Source organism: Castor canadensis, chromosome 9 (assembly GCF_047511655.1).
Source record: "Castor canadensis chromosome 9, mCasCan1.hap1v2, whole genome shotgun sequence".
NCBI lineage: Eukaryota > Metazoa > Chordata > Mammalia > Rodentia > Castoridae > Castor > Castor canadensis.
The window spans coordinates 42,547,215-42,569,244 of record NC_133394.1 but is presented as its reverse complement, the minus strand read 5'-3'; the positions used below and the strand labels follow the sequence as shown (position 1 = coordinate 42,569,244).

The 22,030-nt window shown below is 35.4% G+C and overlaps 1 protein-coding gene across 3 annotated transcripts in view; it reads right to left on the bottom strand.

The window, feature by feature from the left end:
- Window positions 1–6,201: 6,201 nt before the first annotated feature.
- The window catches only part of Sec24b (SEC24 homolog B, COPII coat complex component), a 71,320-nt gene continuing 55,491 nt past the window's right edge, over window positions 6,202–22,030 (bottom strand). For all 3 annotated transcript variants that reach the window (XM_020177137.2, XM_020177139.2, XM_020177142.2), the window contains 11 exons: window positions 21,743–21,949; window positions 18,928–19,051; window positions 18,367–18,525; window positions 16,933–17,106; window positions 16,032–16,142; window positions 13,778–13,953; window positions 13,009–13,146; window positions 12,142–12,246; window positions 11,232–11,324; window positions 7,759–7,862; window positions 6,202–7,085 (listed from right to left, as the gene is read on the bottom strand). In XM_020177137.2, coding sequence (XP_020032726.2) covers window positions 6,971–7,085; window positions 7,759–7,862; window positions 11,232–11,324; window positions 12,142–12,246; window positions 13,009–13,146; window positions 13,778–13,953; window positions 16,032–16,142; window positions 16,933–17,106; window positions 18,367–18,525; window positions 18,928–19,051; window positions 21,743–21,949 — 1,506 coding nt within the window. In that variant the 3' untranslated portion in view covers window positions 6,202–6,970. The remainder of the gene's footprint in view (window positions 7,086–7,758; window positions 7,863–11,231; window positions 11,325–12,141; window positions 12,247–13,008; window positions 13,147–13,777; window positions 13,954–16,031; window positions 16,143–16,932; window positions 17,107–18,366; window positions 18,526–18,927; window positions 19,052–21,742; window positions 21,950–22,030) is intronic.

Here is a 22,030-nt window from a genome sequence, read left to right as displayed (position 1 = left end):
AAAGGTCACTGTAAAATGACTTGATTATAAGAAAAGTTAATAAAGGCCAGGTGCCATGACTCAAGCCTATAATCCTAGGTACTTGAGAGATGGAGACATGGAAGATTGTGATTCAAGGCCAGCCTGGTCAAAAAGTTCATAAGACCCCCATCTTAACCAATGACCAGGCACAGTGGCACATGCCTGTCAATCTATCATCCCCAGCTATGCAGAATAGCACAAATAAGAAGATTATAGTCCTGGCCAATCTGGGTATAAATGCAAGACTGTACCTCAAAAACAACTAATGCAAAAAAGGACTGACAGAGTGACTCAACTGGTATAGTGCCTGCCTAGCAAGTACAAAGCCCTGAATCAAACTCCATACCACTACTCCAGTACCACTACCAAAAAAACCCAAAACATTAATTAAAATAAAATAAAAAGGACAGGCTAGTACGTTTTCCCAGCATTCAATTCAATTCAGTATTTCTGACATGTATGCTGTCTTGGGATGGGAACTTGAGGATATAAGATAAGAAGTTCAAAATAAAGATCCAAGTGGACTGGGGTACAGCTCAGTGTAGAGTGCTTGCTGAGCATGCACCGTGTCCTGGGTTCAATCTCCAGAATTTAGAGGAAAAAAAAAAAAAGATCCAAGATATAACCCCTTCCTCAAAGCAAGTTCCTATGTAATAAAGGAGAGGAGCATATAAAAATTGCTTATTGTTTATTTTTAAGAACTGACGCACATCACTTATAAAAATTATAAAACTAGACTATTAACTTTAAAAGAATCCAGTAATTATAGTGTACTTGCCTTAATTCTGTTTACAAGTTACTTAAATTAGCACATATTCATTGGCAACATCATAAGTAAAGTGTTATAAGCCAAGTAAAGGGTAGGTTATGCATACTTCTGTTTTAGCAATGAGAGTATAATTATTTATTTCTAATAATAATCTTTAAAAATCTTATAGAAAAATATAGTATAAAAATATGCACATACACATCACCACATACTAATCAAATAATCTAAAGCAATCTAACTGGCTATTAAGCTAAAATAGTATGTATACAAAAAAGCAAAAATTGCAGCAAAAACCACGGACACCTCCAACAATGATACAGTCATAACAAAATGGTTCAGGATTGAAGATGGGGTAGTTTTTGTTGGTTCTGCAAATGATCCATGGATAGGATCTGGATATGCACTTTTGGGCATTCTTGTAAAACTGCAAACCTTGTACAGAACACAAGTTTCCTGAAAGAATAGAACCAGAGTCCCAAGTAAATTCTAATAAAGCACTGATTATCATTTGTTAACATAAATTTCAGTTATTTTTAGTACCTCACTTAGTGGGTACTAGTAATAATGTGCATTGGTCCAAAAAAATGAGAATCCATAGAGCTGTGCACTGTACACTAATGGGAACTAAGAAAAAAAATGGATGTCAGTCCCTCAATTATGGCAACTTTCCTTTTCCCTCTCAACCCATCCACACATATACTTCCTAGTTCTCATAGGTGTAAGAAGGTAGGAATATACCCTTTGTTTTTTGGTTTTTTTTTTTTTTTTTTTTTTTTTTTTTTTTTTTTTGGTGAATAGAGATCCTATCTCTGAATTTAGATACAAAGAATGAGTAAATTACAAAATATCTTCCTATCATCTTATTTTTCAGATGTTTCATGTGCTGAAGTATATTTTTTTTCTTGAACCCTGCCTTCTTTCAGTTATTTGTGATTCCATCTGGATAATGTCTGCAGTGTTTTCTTTTTTTAAAATCTTAGTTTTCATTGATTATAATTCCATGTAGCTACATGTTTAACAAACAACTTTTTATTGCTTTAAAGAAGAGTAACTATTTTTATTTAATATAACTAGCTATTTCAGGAAGCATTTCTGAAAGGGAATTTTAATCCATGCCAAAACAGCTACATTATAATGAAGGGACAAAATACAAGGAAACTTCAGTCTTTACAATGTAATGGTCAAAAACTAGAGTAAGTAAGCAACATAATTTTGCTCTTAAAGTAACTTTGATCTACACAAAATTATTCCATGTATTCATAACAAAGTTTCGTAAAAGCCAAAATATAGCATGTGTTATATTTTGCCTTTATCATTTTTCAGCTTTTCAGACTTGTTGAGTATCACTGACAAAAGTTTCTAGAGTTTGTGAACATTTAAGTAATTTTTTTTACAAGGTAACATATGAAAATGTATATTTGTTTATATTTCTGTTGTAGAATTTTCCAAGAAAATTAACATAAAATGCATTTTACAAAATACAGTAAGGTATTTCATCCTTGATTTCTTTCATTGAATAATTACTTAAAATAATTTCCTAATTAAAATCTGCTGGGACCATAAAACTCCTAGAGATAACCTAGGAGAAAAATCTAGGTGATCTTAGTAACTTTTTAAACACAAGATTAAAGACACAATCCACAAAAGAAATAATTAACACAGTGGACATCATTAAAATGAACAGCTTTGGTGATGAGTTTGGGGTAAGTGTGGCCTACATAGTGAAATTCTTATCTTGAAAACAAAACCCAAAGAAAGAAAGAACACTAGGCAAGTTATAAAACGAGATTTGCTTTGGCTTACAGTGCTGGTCAAGGAATAAGGCCAACATCTGATGATAGACCTCTTGCTAACAGAATTGAGTCACATGGCCAGAAGCAGGTTATGTGTCCACAGTGTTATTTTCAACTTTCTTGTGTTTTCATCCTTTTCTATGTCTTCAATAGTATTTTATGGCTGGACATGGTGGTCCAAGCCTGTAATCCTAGCTACTTGGGAGGATCGCAGTTTGAGACCAGCTTGGGCAAAATGTTAGCAAGACCCCATTTCAACCAATGGCTGGGTATGATGGAGTGCATCTGTCATGCCAGCTATACAGGGAAGCACAAATAGGAAAACAGAAGTCCAAGCCTACCAGGGATAAAGCAAGATCCTAGCACAAAAATAGCCAAAGCAAATTTGGCTAGTAGTGTGGCTCAAGTGGTTTAACATCTGCCTGGCAAGCCCTGAGTTCAACCCCTCATATCACTATGCTCCTATCCCCTCAAAATAGGTACAGTGTGTGTGGGTGTGTGTGGGGGTGGTGGTTTTGAGGGTGAATGAAGAAGTGAGGGAATATGGTTGACAGAACAACGAAACCTCTTAGAATTGCTGTTAAGTGGGGTGAGGATTTGTGGAGGTAAGATGGTGGGGGCGATCTAACCCATGTACAATGTAAGGCTATTTGGAATTGTCACAATGAATCCCCCCCACCCCCCCACCCCCCACCCCCCCATACAATGAATATATCCTAATAAAAATGGGGGGAAACCCCCAGAAATATGGGAGAAGGCTTATTCCCTGGTGACTTCAAGATCTACCTACTTCCTACTTTCTGGGAGTAGGTACCAGTAAGAGGGAGGAGGGCGTAATTTATGGAAAGGGTTAATATGACAGATATATTTTGTATTCATATATGAAAATAGAAGAATGAAATCTGTTGAAATTGTTCTGGGGGGAGGGGAAAGAAGGGAAATGATGGAGGGGATAAATCTAAGATCAATTGTAAGTGCATATATAAATATAACAATGTATCCCCCTGTTCAACTATTATATGCTAGCAATAAAAAGAAAAAAAAGTTTTTAGTGGGAAGGTATTTTGAAAGAAGGGCTCCATGTTTCATTAGCATAACACTTTCCTAATCAGTGCACTTCCTGGCCTCACAAGTTAATTGCAACAGAGTTGTATCTACAAATAGCTATCAAATAGTATTTTATTTGATAACACACATTTATTCATTAAGATATAGATTCTTCTAAAATACAGTATGTATCTCTTAGTCAAACCCTACCCAATTGGTATTAGATATGGAGAGGGATGGATACATTTACCAAAAAGTCCCTCCTGGGATAAGAAAGTCTGCTTCCATGCTCAACACCAACACTAAGAATCAGTCTTTAATGACAGCTTCAACTAATTGAAAGAGGTTTCTGGCAAGCATGCTTTTTGCTTACTCAGCAGCACTCAGCCTCACAAACCAAACAGCCAGAGACTTGTCCCATGGGAGGCAATGAGAATAGCTGATCTACCTTTGATCAGAATTAATCTCATCATGTCTGTATCTTGGGAATTTATGTTAGTCTTCACACCCTCTGATTGAACTGTCGGGAAAAAGACTGGTTTTGATTCCAAATCCCAGGAAGGCACCCCGCTCATCCTCATTGGTAGGAATCTACATTATTCTGTCTCCTTACTGACCCCAGGTTCTCTAAAGTCATGCCTTCCAGCCACATCATACATACCCTGCCACTTGCAGTTGTTTACCATCCCCATGTTTCTACCACTACTCTGGTCTCTTTGGGGACAATAATTAAATAAAGAATTCAACTTTAAACCATAGGCACCACATTCTGACCTCCTGCCCTGTAGCTATCTTTCTCAGCATTTCAACCACCCACCCCACAGACTCCAAGTCTTGTCATTACCGATACTGAACTCTCCCCAAACCTCAATTATGAGCACCGGATACCCCGACCATTACTCCTCATCTTTCCAGGTCATTCCTTCTTGTATCCCTACTCTAACAGCTCTTTGACATCAACAGAACCTCCAAATTACTCAGCCCCACCACCTTTTCTCTACTACTCATTTTGTGTTCCGTTAGCTTAAATGAGTCACTTCCTTGTATAATTTCTCAATTCCTTTGCTTCTCTATTTCTTGTCCCAACCCTGATTAAACCCAACTTTCCACCAAGCGCTGAATATAGCTGATGGAAGAGACAGTTGCTAACTGGTTTCACTTTAAGTTCGTGGCTCATCCCCCAAGATGGGCCCATAGTGTGCCTAGCAACTCTGCTACACAACACTAATCAATTCAGCATCTCACTCTTCCAGGAGACTAATTCATGAAACTTATCACTCTTCCCCATTTCTCTGCTGCTGGTCTGTAGCATCTTTTTATTTATTTATTTTTTGAGGTACTAGGGTTTGAACTCAGGGCCTCACACTTGCTAGGCAGGCGCTCTACCACTTGAGCCACTCCACCAGCCCTGCAGCATCTTTCACAGAGAAAACGAGCAATCTGAAGGCAACTTCACATTCACCTACCACAAAGTTCAAAGCTCAAGGGGCTTGAGGTATGCATTCAGACTTCTTCACCTTTTTACGAGTACTTTCCCTGTTACTACCCAAAAACAGCACACTTAGTCCCTTACCCAGCTTTATTTTTCTTCACAGCATTCATCACACTTGACAAATTATACAGTTTTCTTCCCTTTTCAGTATTCCACTTTCTCACTTGAGAGTGTAAGCTTCGTGGATGCAGGGGTTTTGTTTTGTGACTGGAACAATATTTGAAAAGTACTAACTATTATAAATTATTATTGTATGAATGCCAAAGTAAACAATTTTTGTTGTAAAATGGCAATATTTAGTTGCTTAGAGTGCTGCAGCTTTTCCTGGTATTCAATACGATTCTCCCTTGCTGGAGAGAGTGTGGCACAGTGACAAATATAGTCCTGGGGGTAGAGGGCAGGGATGGGAGTAGGTGGTAGGTAGGGAGAAAATTTGGCTTTTATTGTCAGCTCTGTCACTAATTGGTAATAATGTCATTTAGGGTGAGTCATTTAACCTCTCATTTCCATCAAGGAATGTGAGAGAGTTCTTTTATTTTTATCTAAAGAAAAGAGATTCCAAAGTGCAAAACCAGTAAAAACCACCACCCACCAACAGCCTTTCTTCTTCTGAAGTTCAACAGGGATTTTCAGTGTGCAAAAAATAAAATTTCACTCCAGAATTTAAAGGATCATTAACAGATTTTATAACAAGTTGTTTGTGAGACTTTTGATCAGAATAAAGTCATTCTCAAAGTTCAAGATTTTAATCTTAAAGTTAATTAAAAAGGATAGTCACATATATTAACAAAATGTCCACATTACGAGTATACAGAAAAAATGCTTAATTTAAGAGAAAGACAATTTAAGATTATACTTAGTACTTAAATGTATTTTGAAAATAGTATCATTTGTTTATAGACTAGAAACAGAGTATCTGATAATGTACACAAAACTAATGAAAATTTATTGATCACATATATTCCTAATTGAAATGCAGTATCATTGTATTTCCCCCAAGAAGTAAATTCAAAATAGCCTGTATTTAAAAAAAAATACCACCAACTCCCCAAAAACAACAAAAAAATCACCAAACCAACTGTCAAGCAAAATACTTTAATTAGTAGGCTGATCATAAATAAATCCACATAAAAGATTTAACAGAAGTACAAAGAGTTTTATGTTTCTTTTGTGGACTCAATTCATAATATGCATTAGTCAACCTCATTCTCTAACTGTGACAAAAAAAGAGTTGTCATCCAACAGTATAGCACAGTTTAAGCAATTCATATATTGTAGTTACATTTTTTACATTTTCTTTACAAATGTAACACTTATATACATTATATATATATTCTCTATAGTTCATGTACTGAAACAGTATTGTCTTTACAGGGAAAATGAATTCACTGAATGAATACGAATCATTCCTTGTTAAAAAGTAATTCATATAAACAAGTAACACGGTACCACTGCCTTTTGGCATCTCTTGTCAGAGTTCAAGTCCAGAAATTTTATATTAAGAAAAAAAAATTATCTAATTTTACATTATGACATGTCATTCCACACAGCTACATAAATTTGCCGGCTTGCAATGAAGAGAGCACTGTATTGCTGCACTACTGGAAATGTGTAGAAACCAACTCAAATACACCTGGTGAAATAGCATCGTCATTACCACTAAAGGAGGCTGAAGAAAATCTGTCACATTCTTTCTTTCCCTCTACCTGCTGCAAAAACTTTAGAGTGCTGTGCATTGTGTCTTGTAACAGCAAATGCCTCCACATCAAATATCCTATGTGCTTCTCTGAAAGATTATGCTTTACCTAGGTTATGCATCTTTTTCTTCTTATTCAATTTTAGTCTACTTCACTTACAAATTTGCTGCTGAACATGAAGCAAAAATTCATAGTAAGAGAATGCAGCTTCTGTCCGGTCTTCAATTAAATGCTGAAAAAATTCTGCTTTGGCAGGACTCTCATCTCTGAAAGAGAGATAAAGGCATTTGTCTAGAGATATGTATTGTGAAGAATAACTAGTAATACATATTTAGGAACACATGATTTAATGTAAAATATTACATTAACTATTACATTATTATTTAATGTATTATTCAGGAATACATACATTATTTAGGAAAATAAAGCACAGGGATTATGAGCCAAGTAATAACATTCTACTCTAGAATATATTTTTTAAATTAATTTATTAGCATATTATAGTTGTACTGGGGGTGATACATGGTAATAGTTACAAAAATGTTTATAATGCATCTTAAGTTATACTCACCCCCTCATCATTCTCTTTATCCCTCCTCTCCCTCCTCTTAGAAGTTTCAAAAGGTGTCATTGTTCCATTTTCATACATGAATACATAGTACTTCTACCATATTTGTCCTCCTCTACCCTTTCCTTATGCCCCCACACACACTGGTACCAACCCCTGGACAGAACTTATTTTACTGTCCTTTTTTTTTTTTTTTAAAGACATTTTTTATTTGTTTATGATGGCTATATAGGGAGTTTCATTGTGACACTTCCATGTATACATGCATTATACTATGTTTGCATTATTTAATGTCTGCTTTGATGACTAGCAATGACACACAGTTTGTACAAGAAAAGACAATTGCATAATGAAGTCACAGAAGTACTTACTTTACCACGTGAAGAACTGGGCTTAATGGTCTGCTGTCTCTAAGCCAGGTTATAAAGGATCTTGCTCTTTCTGATGAAAGTGTGTCTAGCTCTGGAAGATGTGTCTGGAGAAACAGAATTAAGAAATTATTTCTTTTCTCATAGCCTATAGCAGGATTAGAACTAAATCATGCTTCCCAGTACCACTAATCAATTGTTTATACTCTGTCCCCAGTCCCAATAGCAGCAACCACACAAGTGAAATTTAAATTAGTGGCAAATCTGTTTATATTTTTCTGGATAAGTAAAAAAAATTCTGAATACTATATTTTTCTAGACAACATAATAAAATATATGCAATGACTGGTATGCCACTAGTACTATGCTATACTTTTATGTTTCTTCTAAAGGCAGTATTCAAATGAAGGAAGCAACCACTAAGTTTCAAATTCAATAATTGTATCCTATACCTTACTTAAAAAACAAGCATTTGGGAGAACTTCATGTTTAATCCACCCCCCTTTTTTTGGTGAGACTAGGGTTTGAACTCAGGGCTTCACACTTGCAAAGCAGGTTCTCTATCACTTGAGCCAGTCTATTTTGCTCTGGTTATTTGGAGATGAGGGTTTTATGAACTATTTGCCCACTCTGGCCTTGAACAACAATTCTTCTGATCACAGCCTCTCAAGAAGCTTGGATTACAGGGTTAGCCTCCAGCACCCAGCTTCCTGTTCAATTAATAAAATTTGAAGGCATGGAATTTTAAGGAGCAGGGTGGATATATAAATGTATTTAAAAACTATATGCATGATTATGTTAAAAACACTTGAAAGTCTATTTATATATATACGGTAATGGTAAGATTTTTCTTTCTCAAAGCCAACTTAACAGTAAACTAATTCAAAGGTTGTACTATACTAACAAAATTTAAATAGAAAGTTTGGATTAATTATAATTTATTTCAGTATCTAAAAAGTAAAAAAATACATTTTGATATGAATTGTTCAGTTATTTCCTAAGTACACAGAGCTACTGTTTATATACACATGCATACACAAACACATTTTTGAAAATACAAATGGAATCACACTATGGACCATATTCTCTCTTTAGGCTGTATTCTTTCTAATAAACAATAAGATATCATTTACTTAATGCTATAAGAATATGTATGTATATATACATGTTCCTATGAATATATCCATGGCATATGTATTTAGGATTTTAATTTTACAGATATTGTCAAATGGCTCTTCAAAAAAGTTTAAGAATTTTTGCCAATCTGGTAAATGAAAGAAATGCTCTACTATTATTTTACTTTGTTTTTCTTAATTGTGAGTAAAGTTAACATTGTTTCATTTGGTCACTACTATGTTTTTTCTCAAGGAATTGCTTGTTAACCCTTTACTCATTTTTCTTTCTTCTTTTTGGCAGTACTGGGGCTTGAACTCAGGGCCTCCCACTTGCTAGGCAGGTGCTCCTACTGCTTGAGCCATTCTACCAGTCCTCTTTCTTCTCTTGAGGGGCAAGCGGAGGAGACTCTTTCTTAAGATTTGTAAGAGAACTTTTTATACTGGAGGAGTTAGCTTTTTTTTTTTGGTGGTACTGGGGTTTGAACTCAGGGTCTACATCTTGAGCCACACCACCAACCCCCCCCCTTCACTTTTATTGTGATGGGTTTTTTTGAGATAGGGTCTCTTGAACTAATTGCATGGGCTGACTTTGAAATGTGCTCCTCCTGATCTCTGCCTCCTGAGTAGCTTGGATTACAGGTGTGACCCATCAGCACATGGCACCTTTTTTATCTTATGAGTTACAAATAATCTTACAATTTTTATTTGTCTTTATGTAGTTATTACCAAATACAAATATCTTCTATTTATGCTCTCAGATTTATTAATCTTTTAGATAACTGGCTTATAAAGTCTTTACTCATGTTAATGTTATTTAAAAAAAAAAAATCAACTGTCTGCCTGCCTCGCAAGTGCAAGGCACTGAGTTCAAGCCCAGAACCAACAACAAAATAATGACGATGACGATAATAACAGTAATAGTTTCTTCTAGTAACCTGCATCGTTTTTTTGGTGGGGACAATTCTAGGGTTTGACTCAGGGCCTAGAACTTGCTAGGTAGACGCTCTACCACTTGAACCACGCCTCTACACCTTTTTGCCTTTAGTTATTTTTTGGACAGAGCTTTAGGCTTTTTGCCCAGGACAAACAGTGATCCTCCTAACCTCCACTTACTCTGTAGCCAGGATTACAGAAGTGCATCACAACAAGTGGCCTCTTTTTTTAAAATGTCTAAATGTTTACTCCATTTGAAAGGTGTTTTGTAAGAGAAATAAGGTAAATATTCAGCCTCGTTTCTTCCCTCAGGGGTAATCAGCGGTTCCAAGATTATTTTTCTAATATTCTATTTTTCCCACAGTGATATCAACCATAATTTTCACCACATTCTGTTTTGCAGGAATTGAATCTATTTCTGAACTCAAACCTGTTCCACTATTTTATTATGCCAGTATCATAGGTGCATAAATAACTATACCTTTAGGATAAGGATTACTAATTATTCAGGAGAATTTTTCATATACCTTTCCCTTTTGCTGACATTATTCTTCCTTTTCAAATGTTTCCTTAAGATTCTCATTTGCTGAATCTTAAGAGATAAACTTCAGGATTAAATTGTCAAAGTGGAAAAAACAAACAAACAACAGATTTTGATATGGATTACACTGATTTAGTATTGATTTCAGGGAAAAGGACATATTTACAACATCCAAGAATAAAGTGGGCCTTTCTTTTCAATTAATTAAATATACAGAAGTGCTTTCAGAATCACATTTCTTTGGTATTGGTTAACACATGTTCAATAAAGACCTAATGAAAAAATTATGTTTATCATCAACAAGATAATTTACATAAAAGTTGAAGCTGCTGGGAAAGAGTTTGGCAATTCCTCAGCAGGTGAAACGTGAAGGTTGCCACATGACCTAGTAATTTCCCTCTGAGGGGGAATTACTCTCCAAGAGAGCTGAACACAGGTTCACCCCAAAACGTGCACATGAAAGCTTCTACTAGCATTACTCGCAAATTTCCCCAGACAGAAACAACCAAGATGCCCAATGATGGACTATTTTTCAGTCAGAAAGAATAAAGTACTAATACAAGTCACATGTAAATCAACCTTGAAAATGTCACGGAAACCGAAAGAAACTAAGCACAAAAGTCCACATTCTCAGTAATTTCACTCTGCACATCCAGAAGGGTCAAATTCATAGGCAAAACATACATCAGTGTTTGCCAAGGGAGAAAGGGAGGGGAGAACTGGAAGATAAAAGGTTTCTTTTTAGGGGGATAACAGAAATGTTTTTAAATTAGATTGTGCTGATGGATGTAAGACATCTGAACACTGCACACTTTAATTAATAAACTTAAATTTTTTATGTCGATGAAATTACTAAAAACAAATTAGGTTGCGTAAAACCCACTGACCATTTTCTGTGGTATTGATGCAAAATTAGGATAGCCAAGCACATCCTCTATGAAGTTGTTGTCACAGCCTTTTCCAATCCAAATGTAAAAAACCTATAATAAAATATTACAAGTCCATTAATAATGGAGCTTTATATTTTAGTAAAATATTAAAAAACATTAAATATAATGGTTAAGAAAACCCATTATAGTTAATTCACTCAAAATTATGCAGAATTATCTCAAATACAGTGGGAATAAATCTAAAAGTCAGATGGAAACCTGTAACTGGTACATTGGGAACCCACATCAAAGAATCTAGAATGGTTTACATCTTCTTTGCTTAAATTTTAAGGCTTCTCATAAAATATATTTTACTTCTTTTTCACTACGTCCCCAATAGATGTGTAAATGCTAGAATTAGGACAACTGGCTCATTGTATTTCCCATCTATTATTTCAATTACTCTTTCTATATTTCAACATATGGGTTTTTCCCTCTTCTGTGGCTCTCCAAACCCTTTTCCTACTCACAGATACCACTGAGGCTATTTCAACAATTCTGACACCTTTATCATCACATGGCTTCTGAACTCCTAACCATTAATGAGATTTCTGATAATGAATATAAGTTGAACTCTTAAAGTCACTTGAATTTTAGAATTCCTATGGTAAAATTCTTAAAGATAGGAATTCATCTTCTCTTTATCAGGTATGCATAATCCATGATAATAAAATTAGTTAACCTATGGAAATAACGTCCAGCTAGAAACATGCAAAGTGAATGGACCTACTGTGCTGTAACAAGTTACTGCCTCTCAGCCCCTTATCCCCCCTCGCTGCCTGCTCGGTGATGACAGAGCCAGACCCTGCAAGTGTTTTCCCTCCAGCCAGCTGAAACAGTGAGCAGTTTTGTGAGGAGAGGAGCTTACAGAGCCACAGTCCATAAGGAAAGCACCTTCTCTTGTCAGCTTCTCTGCAGACAATTTTTGAAGGGGTGGCTGAGGTACCACCCTGTCATTAACATGTATCGCACCCTGAAAAAAGAAGGTACAATGTTTAAGGAGGCTGACATTACTATCGATACAGTCTGGGAATTAGTGGCCACAAACTCTTCATGAAATATTAAAATATGACACTGAGAATTTTATAGAATACAAAACATATCGATTAAATATTACCACTTTGGCTGTACAATGAACATAGTCAAGTATACTCAAAATTTTAAGGTAAAAACATAAGTATGTAAAATGATCTGTCCCATTTACTGCCCTTTTGGGGTCAGAATATATTAAAAATATGACTGCCAATTCTCCTACACAGCAAGCTACTTTTTTACATTCTCTACTAATATGCCATGCTTGTAATTAACACTAATTTCCAAAGAATACAGTTTTAAAATAAGGAAGAAAAAAGATACATGTTTGCATATTAAAACTATTGCTGGATACCAAATTCAGTTTACTAAATTAGTGATATTATAATCTGATCAGAAACTGCCAATACCTATAAAAAATAAAAACAGAAATCACTCTATATCTTAGCTTTGTAATAAATATTATAACAAAACCCATGAGTTAAGTTACTTCCCACATGAAACTATTTTTGAAAACTCCATAGCCTCTGATTGGCAATATCTGAGTCTTAACATCTAATTGGATCCTTGTCTTTATTTGATGTACTATTATCATAGGGGGAAAAAGAATGGTAGAATGTTGATAATACATTATCTTAGGTGTAAAATTGTGAGACTCAAATATATTCAAATTTAATAATTTCAAATGCACTAAAATGCATACCTCATCTGTCAATCTGTCTATTCTGTATAAGTTGGGATGAATCATTTTCATTAGATGAACAAGTGGCTGAGACTTTATCTGACACATGGCATATACACGATCATCCAGGCGTGTGCTTGTGCCCGTTCTAAATGCTTTCTATAAGGAGAAAGATAACATGTTTCCAAGTAAAACATAAATATAGTGAGCAACTATTAAATATATACCATCAATCATGGAAAAAGAATGTCTTCAAATCAGACAGACCTGGATTCAATTATTCGGTTAATAGGTATGTAGCAAGTTGTGCTATATTGTTATGATAAGAAAAACAGAAAATAATACTCCCCTCTCTAGGCTGTTGTAAGGATTGAATGAGATGCCATATATTATGGTACCTGAGACAATGGAAAGATAAGTATTAGATCCTTTCCTTAGTCTCTTTTTAGAAGCACATATGAAGACTGAGCAAGAGGCATGGCTCAAGTGATAGTGCCCAGCAAGCATGAGGCCTTGAGTTCAAACCCTCAGTGGGGGAAAAAAGTGGCTATGACCACATCATTTCAAATTGCTCACAACATATGAAGAAAAGAGAGCCTATGTTTCATAAGTCATAATATGTTTGTACATCTTCATTTCCCACTTATTTTTTTCCTATTCTTTAGAAGTCGTGGAATGCTGAAGTGCTTAATTCTCTAGTTAAGTATTTAGAAAAACCTCAATTTCATTTCTTCACATATGTATGAGATTAAAAAATACCTTCATTAAGTATAATAACAAATAGAGCTACCTGTTTGAGAAGGGCCAAAATATAGAGAGGGAACAACTTGAGTGAGCTGGGCGCTATCAAAGCAGAGTGCTGTAAGTTTGAGACCGTGGAGCCATACGCGGATAGCGAGTCCACCACAGCATTCACCAAGGCATCTCTCGCATCTGATAGACTTGAGGAGACTGATCGATCCACCGCTAGGAAGCAACCCAAATGAAAAGGTACTTAACTACCAGAGTCCAATGAGCACTCTGATTACACACACACACACACACACACACACACACACACACACACGTATGTATGTATTATTTACGAACAAACAAAACGCATTGCATCTGCTCCCTCATTTTATTTTTTTATTATCATATTATTGTACTGGGGGTACATTGTTACATTTACAAAAGTTCTTACAGTTATGTATTTCGTTGAATTCATTCCCTCCATCATTCTTGTTCCCTCATTTTAAATGTATACTCATTACCCACTTTTTCTTAAGTACATCTGGTAATCAGAACAAGTCTAAATTTTTTAGGACATTTTTTCTTTTAATCTCTTTAAGTCTTTAAAAACACTTGGCCACTATTGATGTTAGAGGATGTATATTACCTATCTACTTCTGAGAAAGCCCTGGAGATGTTTTCAGTACTTAAATGGAAGTCATGTGTAAAGAATAGTTTTGTTCTGTACAACCAATGTAAACTGCACAATCTAAGTTATCTCTTGTGATCCTCTAAAATCCTCTCTTTACAAGATTCTAGGTCAAAATATTAAAAAACGGCAAACTGAACATGAGTTTTCATACAGATATTTAAGAGCAAATACCACTGTGAAACTTATTTTTCTTCAAGAACATATTTTATCAAAATAGATATAACCTATAAATATCCCCACACATTAAAAATAAAATCAAACTGAAAAACAATCAGCCATGGTATTAATAATTCAAAATCTATATATAAAATGATAGTTTACACATTGAGATACTTGGGCTGGGGGCATAGCAAATGGTGCGGTGCCTGCATAAGCACGCACAAAGGCCTGACACTGCAAGGAAAAAGAAAAAAAATAAAAGAAGTCCTTTAGTAAATGCCATTATAATTTTGCTTCAAACCCCCAAGCTTATGTGAGAAGTAGCAAGGCTCACTGCATGTCTAAACTTATCAATAAAGAAAATTTGTTAAAAACAAAACACTCAGTATTGTATTAATTCCTGAAAGGATTTTAAAACTTGCACACAGTAGAATTTATTTTTCTGAGTACAGTTCTATGGTGGTTCTATGTTAGATGCATAGTCATGTAATCACTACCACAATCAAGACACAATCCATTACCCCAAAATACCATCTTGTACCTTTTTGTAGGATCCCTAGTAACATCCTCTCTCTGCACCCAGTCCTGGCAACCACTGTATTATTTTCCCTTTTCCTGAATGTCATATGAATGGAACCATATTGAGTCTAGCTGTTTTCACTTAATATAATGCCTGCAGAGGTCATCCATGTCTGCTTAAGTGCTGTAGCTCATTCCTTGTCATTGTTGAGTTGTAGCTCATTATGGGGATGTATCAGTTGTTCATATGTTTATCTGAAGGCCATTTAGGTTTTTACCCGTTTTTAGTGATCGTGAATCCCCCAACAGATTGTTAAAGTAAAAATTAATAAGAAATGTAAGTCCAGAATGGCCTTTGCTAGCCTCTCACTAGGCCCATGAAGGCTGCAAAAGTTAAATACCAAGCATTTCTTGGTATTTCCCAATTAAACAGAGTAGTAACACTTAAAATATGTCAGAGCAAAACCACTGTATACAATTGTAGGTTTTAAATTGTTTTAAGAAGTACATAGCAGGGAGAGGAAATAAAGGAGAGTGATGGAGGGGGTGAATTCAATTATGATATACTGCACAAAGTTTTGTAAATATCATAATGTATCCCCAGCACAATAATAAAAAAATAAAGAAAGAAGTACATTATTTCTAAGGAAACTCCCGACCAAGAAGTAATTCAAAAAAGAGGAGAGAAAAATGGTAACCATTACATGATATATCTACTTATTAAATGTCATGTTGTACTTCATTAATACATATATATATAACAGAATAAAACTGGAAAAACCTCAAAGAAATATAAGTCTAATACAAGTCTAACTTATCTTGCAATACATGAAAATGCACATACGTTTTTTAAATGAGGGATTTCAAGGCTTAAAAAAATAGCCCCAGTTTCAGCTGCTAGGACAGAAAACTGTAATTTGCCCGCTCCTTCACTTTTACTCACCCATGTTTGCCAGAAGGCAGATGGCAGCTTGCACATCCACTCCTGCATATACATCTGCTAGTGAGCTAACCACGGGCAAACAAAGTGTATGCACTCTAATTCTCCGCTCACCTAGACAAAATGGTGCATAAATGTCATTGTAACATACATTAGATTACACAAGAAATACAGCAAACAGGCCACCATTTTATTTAAATTACTGCTTTGGCTAGATTAAATCATCAACAGGATTTTCAAATGTAAAGCAAAGTTTTACAATTAACATGCTTTAAATTTCTTTGTGTTTTTTTGTATTGGATACTAGGGATAGAACCCAGAGTCTCATGCATGCTAGGCAAGCACTGTACCACTGAATTACATATCCAGCCTAATTAACATGCTTTAAAGAGAATTAAAGGGCTGGTGGAGTGGCTCAGGTGGGAAAGCACCTGCCTTGAAAACACACACACACAAAAAAATTACTACTGTAGATTATAAATACTGACTACATTTTATATATAGTTGAACATTAAATTCTAGTTTTTATTTTAATGTCACTCATTGTAAATTATACCAATCACAGTAAATTATCAGAAAACCCAGACTGTCAAATAAGAAATGAAGGTCTTAACTGCTATAGTTTTTTATTTTAAAGTGCAAGAAATAATGGAAGGAATGGATTTCAACGATTTATCATGAATTGCTTACCAGAAACATATGATCCTAGGAATACAAGTTTTCCACAAATTAAAAAAAAAAAAGTGTATTATTTAAAGATTCAAAAGTTAGAGTTAAAAAAGAAAATAACAGAACATACATTTGATTAACTAATGCAGGTTCCAGTTTTCCCAACTCCACTAAAGAGGACATGAAAAGAAGGGAGAATTCTTGCTGCAGACTATTTCATTTCTGTTAACATTACCTTTGCTTGACGTATATAACAGGGCTGTTTGAAAGCACACTAAGGATGTATCTGTCAAACTTTCTTCAATTGACAACTGCACTGCAAATCCAGCATCAGGATTAATGTTGGCAAGAGACAACAAATCAGTGGAACGGACAAAGAAGTTTCCATGAAAAGTGTGCATTGAAAGACCTAAGAAAGAGAAAACTTGGTATAAAAGATAAAGTAACAGCACTATCTTTACCTCAAGTAAAACCACATGTAAGTCAAGAAGCCTCTGATTTTGAATTAACTAGGGAGAGTAAGGTTACAGTGTAGGCAGAATTTCTAAAATACTAATTCAAAAAAATCAATGCAGGTTATATAAAAGGGAGACCACACACTTAATTGTATTGACACCTAATCTTATTAGTATTTTCTCATATGTGATTTGAACTCAGACATATACCTAATGTACAAAATTAAGTAACTGAGGATTACTGTATAACTCATCTTCAATTTAAAATAAGGGATCAGAATCCCTCCAGCAAACATTCATATTAATCTAAGGAAATACAAATTAAATGATTGTAAACATAAAATCCTAATTTGGCAATGTGCATATTCCTTCCCAATTCTTCTACTGGTCTTTTTCAAATCATTTCCAATATGAGCTTTCAATTAGGTTCTTCCTAAATAAACCAAAACATTATTTTATCCACTTATTTAATTTTAAAAATTGGGCAACAAGAATGTAAGTTAGTGTACAATATAGATAACTAATACTTGTGTTTATAGCAGCACTATTCACAATAGTCAAGCTATGGAATCAGTCTAGGTGCTTATCAACCGATGAATAGATAAAGAAAATGTGGTACATATACACAATGGAGTAGTATTTAGCCTGTGTCATCTGCAGGAATAGGCTGGAAATGGAGATTGTCATATTGTGCAAAACAAGCCAGACTAAGAAAGACAAGTGTCACATATTCTCCCTCATATGCAGGATCTAGATTTAAAACACAAATTTTATGACATGAGTGTAAAATACAGACTGTTTGAGGGTGGGGAGGGGGCAGAAAGGAGAAGATAAAGTGGGGGTAAATACCATCAAAGTACTTCATATGCAGGTATGAAAGTAGAATAATGAATCTTACTAAAAACTGTTTAAAAAGAGGGGAAGGGGGATGAGAAAGATTAACAGATGGGTGAATCTGATCAAAATACATTATGCACATGTATACAAATATCACAATGAAACCCCTCTGTACAATTAATACATGCTAACAAGAAACTAGGTAATGATGATTCAGTAACTATGTATACTTGTATACTTAAACAGAACACTGCTAACTGGATCAAACAGAAAGTCTCCTATGACAAATAGTCATTGTCAAAGGCAGCCCACATGTGAAAGCTAACTGATTTTGATACTAGAATATAACATAACATATACTTTTTACAAGTACATACCTTTAGTACATCTTATTCTCATAACTGCTTCAAATCCAATTTTTCTTGTGAGATATCGTTTTAGGTCTTTTTGTAGCTTTTCTGCTTGTGACGGATTGTGAGTACAGTGGAATGATGGATAATAATAAATGCACCCTGCAGAATACTTGGACATACAAGCTTCAGAAAGAAACACAAAAAGGATTAGCTATAGAAGCAATAACATTCTACTTGTCTAGGAGTAGCACAGATTCCACATCATGAAGAAACCAGAATTATAATGAGAAAGCCCAAGACAAATAATAATGTATACATATGAGAACACGGAAACATTTATAAAATATAACATACAAATAAAGTTTTTGTTGAGCAGAATAGTAAAGGAATCACGCTATATAAACAAAACACTAGTGGCATTTTATACTTGTACATGAATTTATAAAGTTAATCTTCAAGATATTAATCAGCTAACTTACATGCCTCCCCTCCCCCAAGTATTGAGAAGGCTTACTGAAGACTTCAAATTTAATTATATACTAAAAATGTATATATAAGCACATAAACATAATGACATCTTCTTACCTAGAGAAGCAAGATCAGAATACTGTGAACTTAAAAGGAATAAATCCACTGCAGTTTGCTGTCCTGAGCAATCTAAAGCAAGTTTCTTATAAAAATCAGTTGCAGGTCCAAGGTGTTGTACTACCTAAGGCAACAAACCAGAGAGTAAAAGCCAGAAACTTTTAATTATGCACATATTCCCACATTTCTCTTATAATAGGATATCCTCTGCTCCACTATCAGACTAAGGAGTTTTGGCACAGATTTCCTATAAAATAGCAGCAAGTATTTATAAAAAATCACTTTTGTGTCACCACTGCTTGAGAAGTTTTATATAAATCAAATAATTCAATTCTCACAACACATATCCCATGGAATTTATTATTATTAGCATTATTATTATGGTGCTGGGGATCAAACTGAGGACACTGCACAAGCTAGGCAGGTACTCTACCACTGAGCTACATTCCCAGCCTTTGTTACCTATCTCTTATAACTGAGAAAACTGAGGCAAAAACTGATGAAGTAACTTGTTCAAGATTCCACAGTTATTGAGTGGTGGATGCTGGAATAGAAATTCAAGAATCTAGCTCCAGAGTAAGGGCTGTTAAGTGTTACTGTATACCATTACACAACATGAGAGTAAAAGATTAAGAAGGTTTAAGTAATTGAATCCCAGAAGCTAAAATATATAGGTTAACTGTAGCGAGCTTTCTCTCGCTCCCTGGTTATTACTGAACCTAACTGGGCCTAACTGGGGGTGACGAGAGATGCAAAAAGGACACAGGATAGACAGACAGACAGAAAGTTGGGGTCAGGTGTGTTGGGCACTTGGGTGGAGACGTGTAACGGCCTCATTTGCTTCTTATCTCTATTAATAATCTCTTCTCTTTACTCTGCTTCTTTTCTCTAAGACCTTACTCCTTTACAATTCTGTAAAACCTTGCTTCACTATTCTTTAAAACCTCCTTCCTTAGACTCGCTCCGTCCCATGTTTTCTCTTAGCTTTTCTTTACCTTAATCGCTCTTAAAGTCTTTGCCCTCAGACTTGCACTATCCCATGTTCTCTCTAGCTTAGCTTTTCTAAAGCCTATGTATAAAGTTCTCAGTGCAGACTTGCACTGTCCCATGTTCTCTCTTTAGTTTTAGCAATTCCCCTTCAGCAACTCTTTTCCCTTCAGCAATTCTCCCTTCAGCCAAACCCTGCCCCCATCAAAAAGCCTCCCTTCATCCAAATACCTCCCATCATCAAAAACCCTCCCTTCATCCAAAAGCCTTTCTTCACCCAAAAAAAGCTTTGCTTCCTCCTTCAGAGAGTCTTTTACACCCAGCAGTAAACAAGGAGGTAGAGCAACATTTCTCAGGGAGGGGGTGTGACATAACAAGAGAAACCTGCTTTAAACAACTTAGGAAAAGCAGCTGAACTGCAGCTCGCCTTCTCGCTCTGTTCTGTAGCTGGGGCTGTGCCAAATTTCAGCCTACAGATTATGTGACATAAACATTTTAGGAAAAGCAGCTGCTCTGCATCTTATGTCCTCACTGGCTTCTCCTACTCCACTCTCCAAAGTTAACTAGAGTATTCTCACATTTCCTGGAAGATGAATACTTTTTAGCATTTCAGGGATCTCAGAAGGCAAGTTTAAAAAAACAATATATAGGAAGGATGGAGGTATGGCTCAAGTGATTGAGCATCTGCCTAGCAAACATGAAGCCCTGAACTCAAACCCCAATACTGCACCCCAAAATAAATAAAATAAAAACATAGCATATACAAATGATGCCCAATTATGCTTCTTTGTATGTGTTTGTATAGGTAAATGCTAATATCTTGATAGTGTGATTATTTTTTTTTTTTTTTTGCAGTACTGGGGCTTGCACTCAAGGCCTACACCTTGAGTCACCCCACCAGCCCTTTTTTGTGAAGCGTTTTTCCAAGATAGGGTCTTGTGGAATTATTTGCCCAGGCTGGCTTCGAACCACTATCCTTCTGATCTCTGCCTCCTGAGTGGCTAGGATTACAGGCATGAACCACTGATGCCCAGCAATAAAATGATTATTGATGTCATATTCTCTACATTTCAGGTTTTGTACAATGATTAGTATTTCGTTTATAATTAAAAAGTTCATTAGCATGAGCATGTTAAATTAGAATAGCTTAGATTTAATAAATTTCCACTTGTATAATAGAAAAGAACACTGGAGTCAGGAAAACAAGCTATACCCAGCCTTCTGGTAAGTATTTAACCTTTGGCAACTCATTTAATCTGTTTCCTCATTTGTAAAATGAAAGGATTAGACTAAATGACTTTTAGATTTTCATGGCTTACAAAGTAATAAAAAGAACACACTGCCACATAAAAAATAAAAAAGATAATGTAAGTTAATCTCTCTTCCTAGGTTTTAAAAAAGAATTTTTTAAATTGGTTGTTGCCTTTTTAATTAAAAAAATTTTTGATGGTATTGGAGTTTGAACTGGCAGGGCTTTGCAAGGCAGGCGCTCTACTCGTGACTCACGCCTCTAGCCCTTTTTGCTCTGGTTAGTTTGGAGAATGAGTTTCACTATTTAAGTTTCTCACCATTGCTGGGATGATAGGCAATGCCACCATACCCAGCTATTTTCAGTTGAAATGGCTCTTGCAAACTTTTTCTGTCCTGCTGGTCTCATATTGAGATCCTCCCCATCTCAACCTCCCAAGTAGGTGGGATCACAGGCCTGAGCCATAAGCACCCAGCATTATTCTTATTATTATTGAAAAAGTAATAAAAAATGATAATGAACAAATAATCAGTGGTAAAAATACCACTGGACATGACAGAGAAAGTAAACATAAAGTACCTTTGTACTTGATCTTTGATTAGGATCTTCTCTGGACTGCAGAAGTCCTGCACCCAAGGAAGGTAACTGCGTCTGGAATACAGACACCCGGCCACCTGTTGGAGACATTAACTTAAACGCCGCCTGAAGCGCAGGACCCAGGGCACTGTGCGTCTCTCTTGTACTGGTGAACATGTTTGGTAAGGCATCCAGTAAGTCTTTTATAAGCTGGGAAAACAAGATTGAAAGCTGAGTCATTGAGCAGACAAGATAGTATTCTTCTTTAACACATTCCAGAATGTTCCGTGT